The sequence below is a fragment of the Saimiri boliviensis genome, chromosome 8, assembly GCF_048565385.1.
Source record: "Saimiri boliviensis isolate mSaiBol1 chromosome 8, mSaiBol1.pri, whole genome shotgun sequence".
Lineage (NCBI taxonomy): Eukaryota > Metazoa > Chordata > Mammalia > Primates > Cebidae > Saimiri > Saimiri boliviensis.
The window spans coordinates 28,038,446-28,054,669 of record NC_133456.1 but is presented as its reverse complement, the minus strand read 5'-3'; the positions used below and the strand labels follow the sequence as shown (position 1 = coordinate 28,054,669).

The 16,224-nt window shown below is 36.0% G+C and overlaps 1 protein-coding gene across 1 annotated transcript in view; it reads right to left on the bottom strand.

The window, feature by feature from the left end:
* Positions 1–16,224, bottom strand: part of CCDC14 (coiled-coil domain containing 14) — a 58,905-nt gene that overhangs the window by 7,155 nt on the left and 35,526 nt on the right. Inside the window, exons 11-13 of the mRNA XM_039477617.2 lie at positions 14,513–14,595; positions 11,381–11,599; positions 11,175–11,307 (exon numbers count right to left, since the gene is read on the bottom strand). Coding sequence (XP_039333551.1) covers positions 11,175–11,307; positions 11,381–11,599; positions 14,513–14,595 — 435 coding nt within the window. The remainder of the gene's footprint in view (positions 1–11,174; positions 11,308–11,380; positions 11,600–14,512; positions 14,596–16,224) is intronic.

Sequence of the window (16,224 nt, the reverse complement as noted above, 5' to 3'; positions counted from 1 at the left end):
AATGCTAATGACAGCTGAGCTTAAAATTCTGCCAAAAAAAAAAAATCTCATAATGTTTTAAGAAAGTTCATGAATTTGTATTGGGCCACATTCAAACCCATCCTGGGCTGCATGTGGCTCACAGGCCATGAGTTGGACAAGCTTGGTTTAGACCAAATAGATCTCAAAGACATATATATATATATATATATATATATATATATATATATAAAACATTCCATCCTATAACAACAGAGTACACATTCTTCTCTTGTACACACAGAACATTCTCCAGGATAGATCATGTTAGACCACAAAATAAATCTTAACAAATTTAAGGAGACTGGAATCATATCAAGTATCGTCCAATTCTAATGGCATGAAACTAGGAATCAATAACAAGGGAAATCTTGGAAAATTCACAAACATGTGGAAATTAAGCAACATGCTCTGAAAAACCAATGAGACAAAGAAGAAATTAAAAAGGAAATAAAATAATACTTTGAGACAAACAAAAATGAAAACAAAATATAACATTTATAGGATGCAGCAAAATTAATTCTAAGAGGGATATTTATAGCAATAAACATAAATCAAAAAGGAAAGCTCTGAAATAATGTAACATTACACCTCAAAGAACCACAAAAAGAAGAACAAGTTAAGTCCAAAGATCAGAGCAAGAAATAAATGAAAAAAAAAAGGCTGGAAAAACAATAGGAAAAAAAATCAGTAAAACTGAGTTGGTTTTTTTGGGGAAATAAACAAAATTGACAAATCCTTAGCTAGACTAAGAAAAAAGGAGAGAAGACTCAAATGAATCAGAAATAAAAAGAGATATTACAAGTGATAACACAGCAATGCAAAGAATCATAAGAAATTACTATAAGTAATTATACACCAACAAATTAGATAACCCTGAAGAAACTGACAAATTCCTATACAGATACAAACTACCAAAATTGAATCATGAAGAAATAGAAAGTCTGAGCAGACCAATAATGAGTAAGGATACTAAATGTTGTTAATAAAGTCTTACACCAAAGGCAAGCCCAGGACCGGATGGCTTTATAGCTGAATTCTACCCAACATTTAAAGAACATTTAAAGAAAGATTGAGAATACTAATCCTTCTCAAACTCTTCCACACATTCAAAGTGGAGGGAATTTTTCCAAACTTGTTTGACACAGAAAACACTGAATAAGGCCAAGAACAAGGCCAATATGACTCTGTTAGCAAAGCCAGAAAAAAACACTACAAGAAAAAAAAGCAATACAAAACTAAAGGTCAATATCTCTGATGAACATAGATTAAAAAATCGTCAACAAAATACTAGCAAACCAAATTCAGCAACACTTAAAAGAATTATTCACCATGATTAAAGGGGATTTATACTTGAGATGCAAGGACAGTTCAACTTATAAAATCAATGAATGTGACATACCACATTAACAGAATGAAGAATTTAAAACCATATGATCATCTCAAAAGATACAGAAAATGCACTTGATAAATTTCAACACTCTTTCATGAAAAAAACTCTCAACAGATTCCATGTAGAAGGAATGTACCTTAACGCAACAAAGGCCATATATGACAAACCGTAATTAAACCATACTCAATCATGAAAAGTTGGAAGTTTTTTCTCTAAGCTCAAGAATAAGATAAGAAGGCCCACTCTTACCAGTTCTTTTCAACATAGTACTGGAAATCTTACCCAGACTAATCAGGCAAGAGAAAAAAAAAATAGAAGAGAGTAAGAAAGGAAGAAATGAAATTGTCTCTGTTTGCTGACACCATTTTATACATAGAAAATCCTAAACACTAAAAAACTGTTTTACTGATAAACTCAGTAAAGTTGTAGGATACAAAATCAACATAAAAAATCAGTAACATTTCTATACTCTCACAGCAAACTACCCAAAAGAAATTAAGAAAAACATCCCACTTACCACAGCAACAAAAAAATAAAATACTTCAGTGAAAATTTAACCAAGGAGGTGAACAATCTGTACACTAATAACTATGAAACACTGATGAAAGAAATTGAAAAAAAACACAAATAAGTGGAAAGACATCCTGTGCTCATGACCGAAAGAAATAATATTGTTGGAATATTCATGCTATCCAAAATGACCTACAATTATTATTATTATTATTATTTTGAGACAGAGTCTTGCTCTGTTGTTAAGGCTGAAGTGCAGTGGTGAGATCTCAGCTCACTGTAACCTCCACCACCCGGGTTCAAGCTATTCTCCTGCCTCAGCCTCCTGAGTAGCTGGGATGACAGGCGCATGCCACCATGCCTAGCTAATTTTTGCATTATTAGTAGAGAAGGGCTTCACCATATTAGCCAGGCTGGTCTTGAACTCCTGACCTTGTGATCCACCCATCTCGTCCTCCCAAGGCGCAAGATGACATGTGTAAGTCACCACGCCTGGCCATTACCTACAAATTAAACATAATTCCTGTCAAAATTCCAGTGTCATTTTTCACACAAATAGAATAAGCCATCCTAAACATCACATGGAACCATTAAAAAAAACCAAAAAGTCAAAAAAACTTGAGTCTTAATAAAGCTGGAGGCATCACATTCTCTGATTTCAAAATACATTAAAGCAATTGTCATCAAAATGGCATGCACTGGCATATAAACAGACACACTGATCAATGGGACAGAACAGAAATCAATTTATGGCCAACTGATTTTTGACAAAGATGACAAGAAAACAAAATGGGGAAAAGTCTCTTCAATAAATGGTGATGGGAAAACTGGATCTCCAGATGCAGAAGAATGCAATTGGATTCTCATTTCACAATACATACAAAAATATACCCAAAATGGATTCCAGATTTAAATACAAGACCTGAAACTGTAAAAGTACAAGAAGAAAACATGAGGGAAAAGCTCCATGACACTGGTTCAGGCAATAGTTTTTTAGATATGACCTTGAAAGCACAGGTAGCACAAACAAAAATAGATAAATGAAATTGTATCAAACTAAAACACTTTTGCACAGCAAGGGAAACAATTTAACAGAGTGAAGAGACAAGCCATGGTGTGGGAAAAATATTTGCAAACCATACTTGATAAGGGGTTAATATCCAAAATATATAAGGAACTCACACAACTCAATAGCAAAAAAAAAAAAAAAAAGAAACACGCAAATAACTCAATTAAAAAATAGGCAAAGAACCTGAGCAGACATTTCTCAAAAACACATTTAAATGGCCAGTATGTCTAAGAAAAAATGCTCAAAATAGGGAAATGCATATTAAAACCATAATGAGATACCATATCACACTCATCAGAATGGCTACTATAAAAAAGATGAAAGCTAACAAGTGTTGATAAAGATGTGGAGAAAAGGAAACTCTTGTATACTATTGGTAGGAATGTAAATTACTACAGACACAATGGGAAACAGTATGGAAGCTCCTCAAAAATGCATAAACAGAATTACCATATGATTCAGCAATGTCTAGGTACATATCCATATATATATATGGATATATATATATACACAAATATATATATTTATATATATATACATACATCTAACTATATATACATATATACCATGTCTAGGTACATATCCATATATACATATACATCTATCTATCTATATATACACACATACTCAGAATATGGGCATTGCAGCATTATTCACAACAGCCAAGATACAGAATTAACCTAAGTGTCCTTCAATTAATGAATATTTCTTTATGGAAAACGTGGTATATAAACATATTGGAATACTACTCAGCCTTAAAAAAAAAAAAAAAAAAAAAAAAAAAACAGGAAATTCTGTCATTTGCAACATGAACAAACCTGGAAGACATCCATATGCTACGTGACATAAGCCAGGAACAGAAAGACAAATACTGCATGACTTCACTTACATACGGAATTTTAAAAAGTTGGACTCATAGAAGCAGAGAGTAAAATAGTGACTACCAGAAACTGAGGGTGCAGTGGTTGTTAGGCAGGGTATAGGAAATGGGGAGATGTTAGTCAGAAGGTACAAAGTTTCAGTTAGATAGGAGGAGTAAGTTTGTGGGTTCTATTGAACCGTAGGATGACTATACTTTTTTTTTTTTTTTTTTTTTTTTTTTTTTTTTTTTGGAGATGGAGTTTTGTTCTATTGCCCAGGCTGGAGTGCAGTGGTGCAATCTCAGCTCATGGCAACCTACGCCTTCCGGGTTCAAGTGATTATCCTGCTTCAGCGTCCCAAGTAGCTGGGACAACAGGCACCTGCTACCAGGCCTGGCTAATTTTCATATTTTTAGTAGAGAGAGTTTTACCATGTTGGTCAGGCTGGTCTCAAACTCCTAATCTCAGGTGTTCTGCCTGCCTTGGCCTCCCAAAGTGTTGGGATTACAGATGTGAGCCACCAGTCCCGGCCTAGGGTGACGATACTTAATAATAATCCAAAATTGCTAAAAATAAGTAAACTCCAAATATCTCATTCTAAAATATAAGTGAGATGATGGACATGTTAATTAGCTTGTTTTAATTATTTCACCTTGTTTACATATATAAAAACATCACTGTACCCCATAAATATAATTAAGATAATATTAATTCATCAATTATGATATTAATTTTAAAAGAAGTAAATGAGCTGTTATTAAAACACAAAAATATGTTGGAGAAACCTATCTTTAAAGGAAAGCTGTAATGAATAATGACCCACTAATTAATTTGATCAGACTGCATACTGAAATTTTTATTTATTTTCAGAAAAGGAATACATATATTGAGGTTTCTTTCCAGTTTTAACAAAAATATTATTGTTGCTATAGACAAAATCAGAGATAAAGAAAGGAAGGAAGGAACACTGACATTCAGGCTGGGCACGGTGGCTCACGCCTATAATCCCAGCACTTTGGGAGGCCGAGGCGGGTGGATCACGAGGTCAAGAGATCGAGACCATCTTGGTCAGCAAGGTGAAACCCTGTCTCTACTAAAAAAAATGCAAAAAATTACCTGGGCATGGTGGCACGTGCCTGTAATCCCAGCTACTCAGGAGGCTGAGGCAGGAGAATTGCCTGAACCCAGGAGGCCGAGGTTGCGGTGAGCCGAGATTGTGCCATTGCACTCCAGCCTGGGTAACAACAGTGAAACACCGTCTCAAAAAAAAAAAAAAAAAAAGCTTAATTTCCAGAAATTAATAGTAATTACTAATTTTTTGATGTATAAACAGAATTTGACTCACCATTGTCTCTGAAATTAAAAGAAAAATCTCTGTAAGTAAAGAGATGTGAAAATGTTAAAATTTTAAAGGAAGGAATATGAGCACTTAAACAGTGACAAGTGGATATATTGATGTTTCTATAATACATAATTCAGCTAAACCACTGATTTGTAATACTCAGAAAATTGACACATTTTCATAACAAATGCAGGGTTCTTTCTAGGCTACTTATAAAAATATATTAACTTAAATAATGTTGAGTACTTGTAAGAATGCTCTTTGAAACTATTATAAGAATATTCACTACTTATTTACTGAAAATATTAATTTTCCTCACATTTTAATGGTTTTATAACATACATTATAGTAAAATCTGAAAAAAAGGATAAAGGTCCATTTTGAAATAATTAAATGCTGGAGAAGGAAAAGAGAGATTGTTTGTGGTACTTCTTTAGACCTTGTACATGTACCGTTTAGTCCCACTGCCCCTCCCAAAAGTCTGAGAAAGGCATTTAGAAATTTTACAAAATCTCTTTTCTGAGAGATTATTTAAAACGCACATACGAAAACCATATGCCTATCTGACTAAGGTGTGTGACTGCGGGGAGAGTGAAGGAGTAGAAGCGCAGGTAGATTTATTTGTACTGTCGGATGCTGCTGCCTTACACTCTAAAGTCAAAAGTAAAATTAAAGTGGTCACAGCAACCCATCTACAGTATTGGAGAAGTTCCTAACCAACTGAATTGCATAGGATGTCACCAAAGAAATTATAAATCAACTATGTGGATGAATTTAGACATAATTAAACTCAGAGACTTTTTGTTTTGTTTTTTAATTTAAAGAACAAAACAATGGCTGGGTGTGCTGGTAATCCCAGCACTTTGGGAGGCCAAGGTGGGAGGATTGCTTGAGCCAAGGAGTTCAAGACCAGCCAGGGCAACATGGTGAGACCTTGTCTCTACGTAAAGTGAAAAAAAAAAAGCTCATCATCACTGGTCATTAGAGAAATGCAAATCAAAACTACAATGAGATACGATCTCATGCCAGTTAAAATGGCAATCATTTAAAAGTCAGGAAACAACAGATGCTGGAGAGGATGTAGAGAAATAGGAATGCTTTTACACTGTTGGTGGGGGTGTTCAACTATTGTGGAAGACAGTGTGGTGATTCCTCAAGGATCTAGAACCAGAAATACAATTTCACCCAGCAATCTCATTACTGGGTATATACTCAAAGGATTATAAATCATTCCACTAGAAAGACACATGCACATGTTTATTGTAGCACTGTTCACAATGGCAAAGACTTGAAACCAACTCAAATGTCCATCAATGACAGACTGGATAAAGAAAATCTGGCACATATCTACCCTGGAATGCTATGCAGCCACAAAAAAGGATGAGCTCATGTCCTTTGCGGGGACTTGGATGAAGCTGGAAACCATCATTCTCAGCAAACTAACACAAGAATAGAAAACCAAACACTGTATGTTCTCATCATAAATGAAAGTTGAACAATGAGAACACATGGACACAGGGAAGAGAACATCACACACTGGGGCCTGTCAGGGGGTCAGGGGCTAAGGGAGAGACAGCATTAGGAAAAATACCTAACGTAGATGACAGATTGATGGTTGCAGCAAACCACCATGGCATGTGTATACCTATGTAACAAACCTGTACATTCTGCACATGTATCCCAGAACTTAAAGTATTTAAAAAAAAAAAAAAAAGATGGCCCAGCACAGTGGCTCAAGCCTATAATCCCAGCACTTTGGGAGGCCGAGGCGGGTGGATCACGAGGTCAAGAGATCGAGACCATCCTGGTCAACATGGTGAAACCCCGTCTCTATTAAAAATACAAAAAATTAGCTGGGCATGGTGGCGCATGCCTGTAATCCCAACTACTCAGGAGGCTGAGGCAGGAGAATTGCCTGAACCCAGGAGGCAGAGGTTGCAGTGAGCCGAGATCGTGCCATTGCACTCCAGACTGGGTAACAAGAGCGAAACTCCGTCTCAAAAAAAAAAAAAAAAAAAAGAGAGAAAAAAAAAGGTTAAACAAAAATAGCTGGGCACAGTGGCATGCGCCTGTGGTCCCAGCTACTTGGGAGCCTGAAGTGGGAGGACTGCATGAGCCAGGGAGGTCAAGGCGGCAGTGAGTTGTGATTGCACCACTATACTCCAGCCTGGGTGACAGAGTGAGATTCAAAAAAAAAAAAAAAAGTACAAAACTGACATCAATGGATGTACTTAGAATTTTGAAGCTGCTACTAAATCTTTAGGAAATGTAGGGATAGTGCTAAATTCCACATGAGATACCATGCTAAGCCTTCCCATCATGTTTTTACAATCATTTGTAAGACTGCAATTAATCTGACAGGTGAGCTAGTAGTCATGAGGCAAGATTTATGCCCAGCATAAAAAGGTGCTTAACAAAAATGTAAAAAACTGATAGGAAAATTCTTGAGAGGCTTACAAAAAGGAGAGCAAAAGTCTGTATCTAATATTGTAGACAGAGCCTTTGCTGAGGGTCAGTAGTAAGCCTTAAGAATTAATGAGCTTTGGGGTACATGTGAAGAACATGCAAGATTATTACATAGGTACACACATGGCAGTGTGGTTTGCTGCCTTCCGTCCCCTCACCTGTATCTGTCATTTCTCCCCATGCTATCTCTTCCCACCTCCCCACCCACCCATCCCTCCCCCATTTCCCCCCAACGGACCCCAGTGTGTAGTGCTCCCCTCCCTGTGTCCATGTGTTCTCATTGTTCAACACCCGCCTGTGAGTGAGAACATGCAGTGTTTGATTTTCTGCTCTTGTGTCAGTTTGCTGAGAATGATGGTTTCCAGGTTCATCCATGTCCCTACAAAGGACGTGAACTCATCGTTTTTGATGGCTGCGTAATATTCCATGGTGTATATGTACCACATTTTCTTTATCCAGTCTATCATCGTTGGGCATTTGGGTTGGTTTAAAAAAAAAAAAAAAAAAGAATTAATGAGCTTTTTCAGTTTCTATACTTTCTATGTTAAAATAAATGTTAAAAAAAAAAAGCTCCAATTACACTTTTTCATTCTGAATATACAATGCAAAGGGCAGACTGCATGTTATTTTGAAAGAATGAGCAGGTACAAAAGTACCTCGTACACAGGGAGAAGAATCCCTCAATAATGGGGCATCTTCATTCAGAGAAAAGCTGTCCTCTTTAAAACAGGAAGCAAAGCTGAAAAGGGAATCCAAAATCCTGGCTCTAGTCCTAGCTCAGAGCTCAGACACCAACTAGCTGTGAAAATCAGGTAAGTCTCTTTTTCCTTTTCTACTAATTTCTAGAAAAGTTATACTGTTACTCTGAAAGATTGTTCTCATGTTTTTGTTACCAATTTTCTTACTAAATGCATTGCACATGCTGAATAGTATCGTCAACATGTGCAATGCATTTACTTAAAAAAAGACACCCGTACATATGTCAGCAAAGCACTGGAATAACATTTTGGCTTGTCAATGTGGATACTGAGGAACTAAAATAATTATTTTTAAATAAGCTTCACACATATATATTTGGAACATAATACACAATAAATGTTTGCTGAATAAACAAATGAATCCATCCATTTCTCCATCTACCTCCCAGGTAAAAAAAAATGATGAGGTTTACTTAGGCTAAATTAGGCATGGAGTTGTTACCATGACTAAAGCCACTCCATGTGCAAGAGGAACATCGGGCTACAAATTCAGAGATGTGAGTTCTAGTCCAAGCTCTGTTATTAACGTTCTTCTAACATTTAATTTGCATGGCCTCAGTTTGCCCATTTATGAAAATGCAGATACTAAAATCTTCCCTCCATGGGTGAGGACAAAAATAATGATATGGGAAAGACAGAACTTTGAAAAAAATTGAAGTACTTTATAAATAAGAGATATCAGCTTGTGATCGCATATCCACAAAGAAGCTGAATTAAGGAGTATGAAGAAAAAGATTGTGAGAAGAAAAGAAAACTATCAGAGAACTATATCCTCCACTTCATCAGGTTTTCTGCCTGGGGCTAAGAACTGTCCCTTAGAATGAAACAGATGCTCATAGTAACTCCTAAGCAAACTCCCAGGGCACTTGACCATGCTGACTTATTTTTTTTTTCTTTTCTTCCTTTTTCTTCTCTAAACAGACTGTATACCATATATATCTTTTACAAAATAAGTTTATTGAAATACTATTTATTACTTTTTTTGAGACAGGGTCTCACTCTGTCACCCAGGCTGGAATGTAGTGGGAAGATAGTGGCTCACTGCAGCTTCAACCTCCTAGGTTCGTACAATCCTCCCACCTCTGCCTCTCCAGTAGCTGGGACTACAGATACGCGCTGCCATGCTCAGTTAATTTTTGTATTTGTTGTAGAGACAGGGTTTTGCTGTGTTGCCCAGTCTGGTCTCAAACTCCTGGCCTCAGGGGATCCACCCACCTCAGCCTCCCAAAGTGCTATGATTACAGGCATGAGCCACCGCACCCAACAGATATAATTTACATACCACAAAATTTACTCCTTTTAAGTGTACAATTTGGTGGTTATTAGTACATTCACAGAGTTGAGAACTGTCTCTAATTTCAGAACATCTGCATCACTCCTAAATGAAACTATCCATTAGCAGACACTTCCCATTTGACACCCCTCGGTTCCTCCAGACTCTGGCAACTAGTAACCTACTTTGTGTCTCTCTAAATTTGCCTATTCTAGACATTTCGTATAAATGGAATCACATGGTATGTGGCCTTTTGCTACCGGTTTCTCTTAATATAAATACTTGACAATAACAAAGTTCTCACCCCAAAATTATTCCTCAGAAAAAAAGGAGACACATTCCTTTGGCTACCTTACAAGGCTTTCATAAGAAGGGACATTCTATTACTTTATTTTGAATAAGACTGGTATAAGTCAATATTCAGAACCTCTGACTAGAACCTAATCAATTATAATTCTATATGATTATAAAAAGTCTTGCTTTTCCCATTGTTAAAAGTTTGAATGCAAATATCTTATGAAATATAAATGTGGGAAAAGGGCAGTATTTTCATATGAACAGATTATTAATTTTAAACACATTTATAAAACTAAATTAATAAATTAAATGTTACCTATATAATACTGTTTCATCTGCTTCCCTGCAAGTTTATCATTCAAAATGAGGGGAGAAGTTTAAAGTTCAAAATGGATCTGTTCATTGAAAACACAAGAAGACTGTTGTGTATTCAAGAAGATTTTATATCTGAAACTTCTAGGATCATTCACAGACAAGGTCAGATATGCTTATCTTCAGGCCTAACATCACTGACTTCTAGAACTTTAAAAAGCAGTTGAAATCCAATTCTTAGCAAATATCTCAAAAGAAAACTGAACTTTGGAAGTAGATATCAAAGAAAAATTGAATGAGGTAATTTTATTTTAGAAAAATACTGTACAGGAATGAAATGATCTTAAGGACTACTGTCAACCCCCTCACTTAACTTATGAAATAAGGCTGAAAGAGGCTAACTGACTTACCCAAGATCATATTGCATGAGGGCTTACCATGCTAAGTGCTATCCATGAATGATTTCTTAGTTTCCCACAACAACTCTATTCATTTCCCTACTTTATGGCTGAGGTTTAGAGAAGTTAAATGACTTGCTCAGTTACTCAGCTAATATGTGGCAGAGGTGGGATTCAAGTCAGATCTCTCTAGCTTCAGAACCAGGGGGCTTAACTGTGTTGCAATACAAGCCTTCAGCTTCTCATCCGAGAACCCTGCCCAGAATCACATGGTTTAAAAAAATCATTTAGCCAGGTTTGACATTTCTAAACTAATTTAATTGGAATAGAAGAAAACATCATTAGAAATTAGCAAAAAAAATTGGCAAAATAAGAGAAAAAGATATGGGTGAGATACCACATCTGGCATTATTTTGAAGTTTATAAAAACATCTAAAAATAAGAAAGTCATGGGTTATTCAAAGCAAGTCAGTTTTACCTGGTTAATTCTCTTAGTCGAGTCACCTCAGCATCACGCTGACGTAATGTTATCCCCAATATCCGGTTTTCCTTTTCAGCAGTTTCTAACTTAAACTGGGAGTTTTTCACATTGACTAGGGCTTCCTCCAATTCTAAAACAACAAAAGTTTCAGTTTCCTTATTCCTTTTAAAAAATGTGACCCTAACTACTGTCTAAATACGTACCAATTTTTATTCTTGTTATCTCAATGTCATATTGCTGTTTATTTTCAAGTATAGTTTGATCTTTGTCTTTAAATATGCGAGTAAATTTTTTGTTTTCATCTCTCTGATTTTCAATCACTTTTAAGAGCTCTTCATTCTGACTCTGCAGTAATTCCTGGCTCTTTAGTGACTCCTCCAGTTGATTTTGCAGTGACATATTCAATGACTGAAGAGAAAACACTGTAAGACAAAATGGATCAAATAGTTGTTTCCCAAACCTAGTAAGTACAAACTTGGAAAACACCTGTTTCTAAAAAAAAATAAATAAATAAAGTTCTGAAATGTATTGATTTTGTTTAACAATTAATTGCATGAGTAGTTCTAAGCAGTTCTACATAAATACTACTATATAAAGTTTTAAACATTGATTGGCAGAATTCACAGCTTTCTTTTCCAATTAACATTTTAAGCATTAATTTTTAACCCTTTTAAAAGAAAGAATAACACATAATCCTTTTAAAAGAAAGAATAATACATGTACAAAATTTTAAAAATTCAACCACCACAAAATGTCAATAATACCATATGATCCCAATGAAGAATCTCCCTCTCACTCCTCTTGGTCCCCAGAGAAAATCACTATTCATTTTGGTATCTTTCAGGAAAACACTTTTGCATATGGTATTACACTTATTCCACACACTCCACACACACACACACACACACACACACACACACACACACACACTATAAAGTTTCTACCTTTACCTTTTATTCCATAAGACTGTTGTATACAAACACATAGGGGTATGACATTCTTTTTTCATGGCTATAAAAGTAAATGGCACCATTTATTTAGCAAATACATCCTCAGTGAATACTTACTATGTGTGAGGTATTGTATTAGAGTCAGAATATACAGAGATCAATAACACAGACACAGCCCCTGTTCTCAGAGAGCTGACAACAAACAAGTAATTATAAATTGTAATGATGTCAAAGAAACAATAAGATAAATGAACAGATAATATATAAAGAAGAGAAGCTAAAGTGGCAACTACTGATCTCCCCACTTGTCCTCTAGGCCTTCTCTCTCCTACCCTCTCCTTCTCCTCACCTTTGGTTAACAAGCCAAAGTGATAATTTCTGAATCATTCTGATGAAACTGAACACTTTTATGTTGGGTAATCATATTTTTTATATTGCTTTATAAGATATATATTAAGAAGATTAAGCCTTTGTCATGCCATGTATTGTTTCCCCATTTTGTTTATGTGTTCTGAATATATTTATAATTTTGCTACGTAGAAATTGAAAGTTTTCTGGGGACATATTTTATCAATCTATTCTTCCGTGGCATCTGAGTCTTTTTCAGGCTTAGGAAAAGCTCCTCCTCCCACAAAAAAAAATTCTCATCTTTTTTTCTGGTACTATTATAATTTCTTCTTTATTAAACTCTGTGATCATTATTAAGGACAATTAGGTAATGTCTGTCACAGCTGCAACTGTATACACCCTTTGGCTCAGCAATTCTACTAAAAATCTATGTTACAAAAATGCCGGCTAGGCCGGGTGGCTCATGTCTATAATCCCAGGACTTTGGGGGGGGCCAAGGTGAGTGGATCACTTGAGGTCAGGAGTTCAAGACAAGCCTGGCCAACATGGTGAAACCCTGTCTCTAATAAAAATACAAAAATTAGGCAGTCATGGTGGCAGGTGCCTATAATCCCAGCTACTTGAGAGGCTGAGGGAAGATAATTGCTTGAACTTATGAGGCAGAGGGAAAGCTCCCCATCTCAAAAAAAATTCTCATTTTTTTTCTTCTGGCATTCATAGTTTCTTTCTTTATTAAGCTCTGTGATCATTAAGGACAACTTGGCAATATCTGTCACAATTGCAACTGTATATACCTTTTGGCATAGCAAGTCTACTGCTATAAATATATCCTACAAAAATGCTGGTCAGGTGTGGTGGCTCATGTCTGTAATCCCAGTACTTTGGGAGGCTAACGTGAGTGGATCACTTGAGGTCAGGAGTTCAAAACCAACCTGCCCAACATGGTGAAACTCTATCTCTAATAAAAATACAAAAATTATCCAAGCATGGTGGCAGGTGCCTATAATCCCAGCTACTTGAGAGGCTGAGGGAAGAGAATCACTTGAACCTGGGAGGCAGAGGTTGCAGTGAGCCAAGATCTCACCACTACACTCCAGCCTGGGCCACAGAGTGAGACTCCATCTCAAGCCCAACCATACCCCCAAAACAAAACCAAAAAAAAAGCTAACATGTACGCACAAAGACATATACAAAGATTTTCACTGAAGCGTTGTTTGCACTGGGGAAAAAGGGAAAAGCACTACTAGCAGAGGACCATCTTATGGTAGACCTGGAGAAGCAGAATACCCAAGTAAATCTTAAAGAGAAAGATGCATAATTACATATTTTGATAGACAAAAATGTCCACTACATATTAAATAAATAAACAGAAGCTGTGGAAAGTATATACTGTGTGATCTCATTTCTAAAAAAGAAAACGTACATATATAGTTCTATTTGTGCCTGGCACACAGTAGGTATTCAGTGAGTATTTGTGAAATAAATCAATTATATATGAAGAGAAGAAGAGAAGATATGTAAAAGAAAACACACTCCTGCTGTTTTTGTTGTTGTTTTTAAAAATAGGTGTATGTTATTGGGAAATGATAGCATCTTTCATTTTCCTATGTTTCTGCAACATTTTAAATTTGTCCTCTCAAAGTAATTATGAAAGCTCCATTCTTTTTTTTTTTTTTTTTTTTTTGAGACGGAGTTTTGCTCGTGTTACCCAGGCTGGAGTGCAATGGCGCGATCTCGGCTCACAGCAACCTCCGCCCCCTGGGTTCAGGCAATTCTCCTGCCTCAGCCTCCTGAGTAGCTGGGATTACAGGCATGTGCCACCATGCCCAGCTAATTTTTTTGTATTTTTAGTAGAGACGAGGTTTCACCATGTTCACCAGGATGGTCTCGATCTCTTGACCTTGTGATCCACCCGCCTCGGACTCCCAAAGTGCTGGGATTACAGGTTTGAGCCACCGCGCCCAGCCGAAAGCTCCATTCTTTATCAACATTTCCAAAGCCACAAATACTGTCAATCATTAAAGTTCTTATACCTACATTCAAGGTTGCAGTCTGCAGCACCAGATGGCTTATGAGTATTCTCTTGTTCACTGAGTTGCTGGTTCAAAAGTCTCAACTGCCTAAAGAAATAATGAAGAACTATGAATGCAAGACTCCTAGACCAATTTAATAGTATACATGTTACATAGCCTATCAGAAAAGATAAAAGATAAACCCACTAAGACAGTAGAAGTTCATTTCATCCCTAAAACGAATGAAAAAAAAAAACTAGAAAAAGAAAAATAATAAAAAAAACCATACTACTATTATCATAAGGCCTGAGATAATTATTAAAGTTACCTAAAACATAAAACCTCCCCTCATGAGGAAAACGTTAATTTCTATATTTTGTCTCTTTTCAGTGATTTGGTTTTTTTTCTATTTCTTTCCTTTCCTATTTCCTCTTGCTGTTTCTCATCTTCTTTCTGTGTATCTTCATCACTGTAGTTAATCATCTACTTTTTAAAAGATTTAGTCATTACCTATAGGCACTGACTGCTATCAGACATCTGCCTGCCTGATGTTTATCATATGCTGAAACACAATTTTATACTTCTAATAATTTCTTTATTAGATGGAAAAGTTAATGGTCTTAAGTAACAAGAATATTAACAGGCTACAAGTCTGCCCTGTTACAATGAACTTCACAATATGGATTTGCTTCACAAAAAGAAACATACAAAAGTGTTTTCTTTACTGCTAAGAAGTTATCACTTAAGGGGAAAAAAAGTTATCTCTATTATCTTTCCAGAATTACTTATCTAAAAATATTGTGCTTTAAAATATTTATTTTTGGTACTAAATCTAAAATGATAGTACCCTACCTCGCATCATTCGCATTTATTAATTTTGAGTCAATAAAAGTGATAAAATATGCAAACAAAACCCAACTATACAAGTTTTAGGGGGAAATCCACATCATCTTGAAGGCGGGAAGGCATTCCTAAGTGAAACTCAATATCCAGCAAGCATCAAGGAAAAGAACGAAAGATTTAACCACATCAAAATTTGAAACTTGTTGTAGAAGTAAAAGCCTGAAAGAAAACATCTGCACGTGTATTACAGACAAGGGGTCCTCAACATTCAAAGAACAACTACAAATAGGTAAAAAAGGCAATCTAGTAAACACTGACAAAGGATAAGAATGAGCAGTTCACATAAGAAATGGAATGGCGATAACAGAAACATCATGAGTTTGGGTGGGAGTCAAAGATTGCTGGGATGGAATTTCAGTTCTGACATTTTCTGTTATGGAATCTCGGGCAAGTTACTAAGCTTCTGATTCTGTTATGGGTGGAAAACTTGCACTCCCAACCTCCCAAGGTTGCTGTGAGGTATCAGATTCCACCATTAATACTCCTGGTATGCAGATGGGGTTCAATAATTGCTAACTTCCTCTCGCCCTTCTTATATCATTTTAGCAGCAGTGCAGCTTGTTAATAGTCTCCCGTCCATAAATCTGTTTTGACAGGATTGTGAAGCAAGATTACATACGGGAGAGAAAAGTAGATTTGACTTCTCTATAAACTTAATCTGGAACCAACGACACACTCACACAGCTCTTTTTAACAAGACCTTCCTTTCTACCTCCAAAAAGCAATTACACTCTAATGAGTGGTTTTAAGTAACTAGATCAGTAACTGGATTTTCTAACTTGATTTCTTAGCAGATAGAGAAACAAAGAGACTGGTCTTTTAGAAACCCTAAGT